Below are 8,979 nucleotides of genomic sequence, written 5' to 3'. Positions count from 1 at the left end.
TTAAACATAAAATTGCATGCTCTATCTGAATCACAAAATAATAAAAATATGAAACTCCCATTTTCCAGCAAATTCAACAGAATTGGTTATACCCTCCTGCAAATTGAAACTGAGCTTCTACACAAAAAATACCTTTATAAATGAGTGATTTTCATTTATTGCAAGACATATGTGTATCTTTGTCTCACTACAAGGAAACAAATACAGTCACAAACTGTTTAAACCAGCCTACCAAACAGGAACTCTCTGTCTCCCTCTTCTGCACTGGGTGTCTCCCTAGGGCACTTTTAGGTTTCAATATGACATCTGTCTAATAACTAATTGGTTGCTTTGTGATAGCTAAAAACCCAGAAGCCCTTAAACGTGGCAAACATCACCTTTAAACTCTAGGGGCTAGATTCAGCGCATGCGTAGTATGAGATAAACGAAATTGTTAGTAAATTATTTTTTTTCATAATTGCAAAGCTATACAGCAGAAACAGCATTTCCCAGCAGGCTTTGCCTTGCAAACGTCACAGCCGCAGGTCTCCGCGCATGCGCAAGGCGTAGTAAACAGAATACTGTCTAACGGGGTTCTGCAGCTGCAGTCTGCAATACGGTGTTTTTGCTATTGATCGTGCTTACGGGACACGCTCCGGTTAACTGGTCATTGTGTAACCGTAGCGAACATCGCTTTGCTAAGACATAATCTGATTTTTCTTTGTTCTAAGCAGTGTTATTTGTTCTCATTGCTGAGACCAGTTCCATCCGGTTCCCGGCGCCTGCGCACTTAACCCGCACAGGAAGACTCCCTTTGCACTGACAGAACGGTCTGTGAGGCCCCCCTCCCCGGGATAGCCTTTCGCAGTCCTCTGTGTACGTTGCCAATCAGCAGAATGGTGCAAAAAGAGGGTCAAGCAGCCGCCGCCATTGTGGATACGGACAAAGAAGCAAATCCCAATCCCCTGACACCTGAGATCCCTACCGCTCCTACCGGGGAAGACACGGACACCGAGACGGAGACATGCACTACCAGGAAGTTTCTGTGCGGCGTGGTTGAGGGTAAGAGTCAGGGGGCTCAGAATCGTCAGGTTCGGGATCATATAGCATAAGTGCATGTGATATATATATATATATATATATATATATATATATATATATGTGTGCTTAGAGAGAGAGCTAAAATGTCATATTCTGGCTCTACCAGTCCTGTCAGTACACCTTCAGGGCATCTAATGCAGCATCCACTTGTGGAATTTAGCATTGCATAAAGAAATGCTTGTGCAGCCCTGTCCTATAATCTTGTATAACCAATTGTACCAGGGCAGAGCTTGTCAGAAATCCCTAATAAATAAGTCTTTGGTATATGACTTGTAGCATGACCAAGCCTGCACAATAAAGGCCCTGAAGGGATATAAAATAGTCTTTCATTGATGTAATTAAAAGAAACACTAAGCAATGGGTTATACCTAATAGAAATCATTACAATGTTTATTATTCATCATTTTTAAAGATTCTTACTTTTTTTTTTAACTTCATTTGTGTAGGGTACTTTACTTCCTGTCACAACCCCTCTAGGGGGCAGTGGTCTATACAGGAAGGCAAAGGAGCAGTTTCCTTTTGAAGTGTTGCTAGGGGACATCTACTATTGCTCATGCTTGGTAGAAGACTTTTAAAGCAAAAAATGAGACAGTAGAACTTGTTATATAATGTCTGCTCTGTTATTCTAGTTGCAGGCAGTGGCTACACTGATAATTTGTAAGTGCCCATTTAGCAAGAAAGAGAGTTGTTTTAACGCAATCTGTTTCTTTTTACGTATTTATATATATATTTGCTTTTAATAAATGAGCATTGTTTCATATCCTTTCAATCTACTTAACACTGACTTACAGGGTTGCTAGCACTAAAATGACAGTTTCTGATGAATTAGATATGTAGTTTTTGCATTATAGTGGTCCTTTAAAAGGACAGTATACACTGATTTTCATATAACTGCATGTAAAAGACACTACTATAAAGAAGACTATGCACAGATACTTATCTAAAAATCCAGTATAAAACCTTTTAAAACCCTTTTAAAAACTTGCTTAGAAGCTCCCAGTTTAGTACTGTTTATGAGTTTAGGCTGGGACACCCACTGAAAGGGGCTGGGAAAGCAGGAAGAGCAGACCCCCTCCCCTTCCCTGCATATGAAAAGACAGATAACATAAACAGGAGTCTGTAAACTAGTGTATACATCTGATATTTTGGGGCTTGGTTAGGAGTATGAAAATCAGCACAATGTTATTACAAAATAAGCAAAACTATACATTGTTGCAAAAACACTATCAGTCGGCCTATATAAATGGATAAAATACAAAACATTTATGCAAAGAAAAAACTAGTGTACATTGTGAAATTTGTGCAAGTCATGCTATATTATTTATCTGTAAAAATTGCTGGGGGTTCTTCTCTATTTTTGCTTGAGACTTTGAGTGATAAGTAACCCCAGCCCAATTTCTTCTTAAGTTGTTATGTGATCAATCAGATACATTTATTGTTTCTCGCTCTTGATTTTTGATGTTGTGTCTTCTGCATAAAAGCAAAAAAATATTAATTCTGCAAAGTTGAGACCCTCAATGATCATAATATTTTTCTATTTTAGTATTATGCAGCATATGTGCAGCGAGACAAGTTATTTTGGAGACAGTGCGCATCGTAAAGATTGTGCTAGACTGGAAAAAAGTAGTTGATTTTATTAACTCCAAAGCAAGGTAGCAAAGGCTTAGCTTAAAGTGATTGTAAACTTTACTAAATGATTGCCCACTATATAAAAGTAATCTTTAAAACGGGGGTACTTTAATTCATTAAAGGGGCACTAAACCATGAAAAAAGTAATCTTCAATTGCAAGATATTTATAATAGGCATTGCGCTTCCAATTATTACAATTTATTATAAAATCAACATTGAAAATTGATCAATTTCCAAACCCGCCGCCGGCTAGTCTTTTTCAATCGTCAAATCTGGACCGATAACCCAGGTTATCAAAATGGCAGACAAATGCCGCTATGCGCGATATTCAGTCCATAGTATACGTCACCATCAAACCAGCAGACCCTCTGTATCGGTTTTAGAGAGAGCAGATGACAACGCTGCATAGAGCAGGTAAGAACTGAGCGCTGCGCTGAGAGAATCTCCCTAACAATAACGAGCATTCGGGTTAGAGATAAGAAGTATTGAAACATTATACTCCTATATACCCATATTGAGTGAGAAAAGGACAACCTATGTAATGGATTTAGGAGATAGGATATGCGAGTCAAGGAACACAAAGCGCATGCGTCTGGTGACGACATAGTCACTTAATGATATGCACGAAATGGGAATCGGATTGGCGATTGTGTTTGGTAGTGCACGGCCCATATTAGAGGGTTGGCTGTACCGACGTCATTCTCTAAATATAAATTATAAGTTTAAAATATTCAAAAAGATAGTTTTACTGAAAAAAATAGGCAAGTTATGTTATATAAACGTTTGTTGTTTGAAAACGATAGGTTGGGCTGAAAATAGTAAAAATTTGGAATCCTTAGTTTAACATTGTAAAAGACGCTTCTTTTAAAAAATATTTACAACTGGCATCCTGCTTGTGGGGCACACAACGATTAGAGGAAGCCAGATTTGTCATCCATCTGCTAAATACAGTAGGTTATGCGGGCGGAGGAACTGCGGTTTGTTTAATAATGTTTACCATAACTTGGTGGTAAATGGTTTTTTTTTTTGTTTTTTTTTTTAAAGAAGAGTCTTTCAAAATGTTAACGTTCCCCTGTTTTTTAAGATTACTTTCATGTAGTGGGCAGTAATTTTGTAAAGTTTACAATCACTAGCAAATAGCCTATATATATTTGCAGTCTTTGTCAAATCCCATGGTGACTTTTTGTAAGAACTCTTCAGCCATCTGGGTATGATGTGTTTTGCAGTAGACATGCGTTTTTGTATCTGAATGTGAAAAAAGGCAGCCGCTCGTGGCATTTGGCTCTTTTCGAAGTCGGATTTATTCTTGTGAAAGTGTAAAACAAATCTGTGCAAATCCAGATCTTAGTGTGTTGCACTTTCACAAAAATAAATCTGGCTTTGAAAAGAGCCGAATGCTGTGAGCGGCTGTCGCCTTCTACATCCGGATACTAACATACACAAATGTACGTCTGTTTGGCACTACTGCTTATCCTTATGTTGTTTTTGGCCAAGATTTTCATTAAGCTGTCATAGCCTGAAGTGTCTTTTACCATTCGCAAAACCATTGTTGTATACAAAAAAAATTTGGGGCACCTGATGCAGCTAATAAGTCAATGTTAAGTGGGGTTTATCAAGTCATTTTAGCTGGGGAATTTGATAAGAGAAAAATAGTCCCAGAAATGTGTTATGTATCAAACACCTCATGAATATTCTGCAATAATGTAATGGTACACCCTATTCTGCAGGGTAACACTTACTTTCTGAAAATGGGGATATATATATATATATATATATATACACATACAGTGTGTGTGTGTGTGTTTTCCCTATGACCTTTTTATATATGGGAGCACATAAATGAAGTTGTTCATTATAGACAGAGAATGCTTTCTTATCAAGGACTGTTTATGTGATGTTTGAAAGCACCTACTGTATTTGTAAAGTGAGTGCTAGATTCTGGAAAGACTTAAATATATATGTATGTGTGGCCTTCATTTTCAACATAGTTGTCGAGCACTGTTGCAGAAATCAACAATATGTCTTTAAATAATAATTTGTACCAGCAGACTTCCTTTCATCATCTATAGACTGCGAGCCTATAAGGTTGTATTACTAGAAGAATATTAATTGTGTATATAAAAAATATACATATTTTTTATATATTTATAGAGGAGATAAGAAAATAATTTTGGCCTTTTTTGATAAAGAAACGTTCTTAATAAATGAGCAGAGTATGTGCTAAGCCACCTTTTTAGGGAAGAGAAAAGATTTTTCCGCCTCTATTCTTACTGCATATGTGTGAGCAACTGTGCATATTCATATCCCATATATATTTGTACAGGGTTATGATTGCTTTTGACCTAGTAAATGCCCTAAGGCAGGGTTCTTCAAACTTTGGTCTCCCAAGACCCAGTGCAATTATATCACATACTTTCACGACTCTATTTTTGTGCTTAAAAATTTCTATAGTAATATACAAGGTAGCTGCAATTTTTTGCAAAGTGACTAAAATGTGTGCATAGTTTTATTCCTGAATGTAGTCAAACCTGAAAGTGTTGTAAAAGGTTACAACACACACACTCATACAACACACAAACAAGTTGCGTCCCAGGAAACAGTGTTGTGACCCACTAATGGGTCCCGAAGAGTGGTTTGAAGAACTGTCCTAGAGGTTAATCACACACATTTTCTGACACACTTTACACATTTGTATATGTTTTGGGTTTATTGTAAAACTACTTACTTAACAACCCAGAGGCAGAACTTTTTTCACTTTCTGCAATTAGATTTTTTTTTTTTGTGAACATTTTTCTGCAGGTCATTTTAAAATGAAATTTCTATGTCAAATAAGACGGTTACACTAAAGCACCAGCTCAATTGCAATGTGTTGATTAACTGGATAATAAAGCGCTTTTTAAAGTTTTATAACTGCATCGGTGGAAAATTGCATTGCAAATTAGCTCCAGAGGAGAAAAAAATTGTATTTAAAATGTTTTGGTCTAATAATCAAAATACATCAAAAAAGGAAAAAACGCAGTACAGGTAGAAAACTCTTTATCCAAACTGCTTGGGACTGGAAAATGTTTGGATTTTGGAATGTTTGTATATTTGCATCTGTAAAATGTACCAAGTGTAAACATATCTTTTGTAATTTATGCAATATTTACATAATACAGCGTATACAAGCAGTTTTATATCATTGTTATTACTTTTATAAGCATAGTACCATCAGAAAGATAGTAGTACAGTAATAAGGCAACATTTTTTTTATTAATATGGACTATTATTTGCATGTTAGAACACAAAAATCAAACCAAAGACGCAGGCAGAGAAGATTGTGACTTACAGATAAGATGGAAGAAAAAAAGTAATTTTTGATAATATTTTTTTTTTTTATTAATATTGTTAAAATAGTCATTTTATAAGTTTTGGTTTTGAAATTCCAGATTTGGGGATTTGTACCTATAATACAAAAGATGCATTGCTTACAGGAGCATCTTTCTTTCAGGAGTCACAGCTTTGCAGACCAGGAAAGGCTAGGGGGCGGGGTTGAAAAAAAAATTGCCACTCATTCTGCTGCTTTGCAGACCTGTTCTGTATTTGACTGTTCTCTTCAGACAGTGCTTCCTTCTGGCTGCACTGTGTTAAAGAGATGGTAAATCCAAGCGTTTAACAAATGCAAGGATTTACCATCACTAAAATGAATGTAGAGTTTAAGTGATCATGCTAAACTAACCCTTTCTGTGCCACGGCAGCTCACTAATGTCCGCTTCCGGCCGCCCACGGCACATCGCTCTTCTTCAATGAGTGGACGTTTCCACCTCTAAACCAATAGCTGTGAGTGTCATCTGACCGTGTTCTGTAATGCTAGCATGGCTATTGGTTTATTATTCCTTATTTATAAAGCGCCAACAGATTTCGCAGCGCTGCCCATGGGTACAAAGATGAAAGTACAACGGAGAAACAATACAATAAGAGACAATTTTACAGACAAATACAGGGGGAATTGAGGGCCCTATTCCCGTGGGAACTTACAATCTAGATTTAGTTTAGAGGTGGAAACATCACCTCATTGGTAGAAGAGCGCTGTGTCGTGGGCAGCTGGAGGCTCTGACTTTAGCGAGCTACCACAGCACAGATAGTATGAGTTTAGCACCTTTTTTAATAAATGATCACTTAAACTCAACATTATTGTTAGTGATGGTAAATCCTAGCGTTTGTTAAACACTCACTTTAAGGAAAACGTACACAGTGCAGCCAGAACACAGCATTGTTTGAAGAGAACAGTCTGATGTGGAACAGTGCTACAGAGAAACACAAAACCTGAGGCGTTCTCACACATGCACTGCCACCAACAGTCCTATAAAGAACGGATCTCACATTTACAGCACTCAGACCTGAACACTGAAATGCAGGACTATATATTAGTTTGGCCTCCTCCTGTCAGCAGCTTTTATGTGGGTCTGGGGCATCTCAAGCATGCGCCTACATGCTGCCTCTGTGATGCTGGCTGCACATTAATACATTGCAGGCTGCTAGGAAACAGTCCTCTTTCCTCTGGGTGCAAAGGTTTTGCTGCTTCCCTAAAGGTTCAAGTGATATATAAAGGCTGCTCTCTAAAGACAGACAGAATGGCAATCTACTAATAAATACATACAATTAAATACTCGGTCTCTGAATGTTAAAAAAAAATAACAGAGAAGACAAGTGATCCCTCCAGCAACAGTTTACAAGCTGCCATCATTAAAGCTGAGCCACATAGTGTGCCTTACCTTCTCTGCTGCACGTGGAGAGAGGGCAGTGAATATTTTACATTGAGCTATGAGGGGGACAGTAACATCTACAGGTAAAAATGAAAGTGCGGGGGGCGGAGACAGCCAAGGAAGAGAGTGGACGCAACCTAGTAGAGCTCCTGCAGATCGTATCATTTAAGGGCAGAAAGTTAGTTTTGGAGCAATTAAATGCTATATTAAGCTTATAGTAGCGATACCTGACCAAAACTATACAAGATTGTTCCTGAGTGCGGTCCTCCTTCCCATCTAACGACGGATCATCTTCTGCAGGGAGGATAGGCCGGAGTGGGAGAACGACAAGCAGCTATCCTATCCTCAGCTTGTTACCTATCCTCACTGACCTTCAAGTAGCGGATCACAGAGGGTGAAAGTCTGAGAGGGGAAGCTGCACCCAAGAGGGTCTCATAGGGTTGCCACCTTTTGCCCAGAAAATTCCTGGACACTGTTTAAGTGGGCGTGGAAAGGGTGTGTTTCAGGGCGTGGCTTGGGACGTGGTTTCTCGCAGCCTCAAATTCATTATGAAATATATATATATATATATATATATATATATATATATATATATATATATATATATATATATATATATATATATATATATATATATATATAGACATGTCAAATTTCAGTTGTGCTCACTGTACACAGACCCTTCCTCTAAATAATTGTAAGTTTATTGTCCTAAACAAGCTCAACACCCGGACTGCCTATATGGTTCCAATTTCCCCCATTACCCCGCTGTTTGGGCTTACAAACTCTGCCTCCTACGGTCCTACCTGGCACCGCACCAACACCTGCCTCTCTCTGCCGCTCTCAGCTGCAGCCTGCAGGATGTGACGACTCCCCTCCTCGGCCAGCCTCTTTCCCCCCACCCCCCCCTCCCACTGTCTCACACCATCCTCCGTCTCTCCTCCAGACAGTCAGACTCCACCTACCCGGTTTATTTTGTAACCCCGGGCTAAGCGCTCCTCTGGCCAGCTAATTTATTTGTAAAGTCTGTGCTCACTGCTCCGTGCTGCGCCAGGGGAGCGCTAAGCCCGGGGCATTTGAGGGTAGTTCCGGGACACAGGACACAGAGCCTCAGACTGGGATTGTCCCGGTGAAATCGGGGCGGGTGGCAACCCTAGTCTCATAGCTGGCCCGGGAAACGAGGGGACAAAAGGCGTCATTGCTTTACGCAACATCACAAGCTTCGAGGAAGGAGGAGGCCAATTCTAAAGTGCTGGACCCCGCATAGAGCCACAACACAGAGCCCTGGATTGATGTCTTGATCGGTAGGAGATTGGGAGCACTCCTGCATCAATCAACAGTATCACAGTTGTAGTCCGGCTCTATCACTGCCATGGGGCTATGTGGCTAAAGGCCTAAAAGATAATTGGTGTGACTTTGCCCTGTAATTTCGCTCTGGATGGTCAGGGCTGCGCTCCGGAGCTCAACCTGAGAGCCGAGTGGGCAAGCAGCAGACCGGCTGGCAGCTATTGAGAGACTTTCTTC

At 39.4% G+C, this 8,979-nt stretch overlaps 1 protein-coding gene across 1 annotated transcript in view; it reads left to right on the top strand.

The window, feature by feature from the left end:
• Positions 1-530: 530 nt before the first annotated feature.
• The window catches only part of OGA (O-GlcNAcase), a gene marked incomplete in the record, with an annotated part of 163,551 nt that continues 155,102 nt past the window's right edge, over positions 531-8,979 (top strand). Inside the window, 1 exon segment of the mRNA XM_053692487.1 lies at positions 531-1,041. Within this exon segment, the coding sequence (XP_053548462.1) occupies positions 876-1,041 (166 nt within the window).

This window comes from Bombina bombina, chromosome 9 (genome assembly GCF_027579735.1).
Source record: "Bombina bombina isolate aBomBom1 chromosome 9, aBomBom1.pri, whole genome shotgun sequence".
Classification (NCBI taxonomy): Eukaryota; Metazoa; Chordata; class Amphibia; order Anura; family Bombinatoridae; genus Bombina; species Bombina bombina.
Note: the sequence above shows the minus strand (reverse complement) of the source record. Positions and strands in the feature narration are given on the sequence as shown.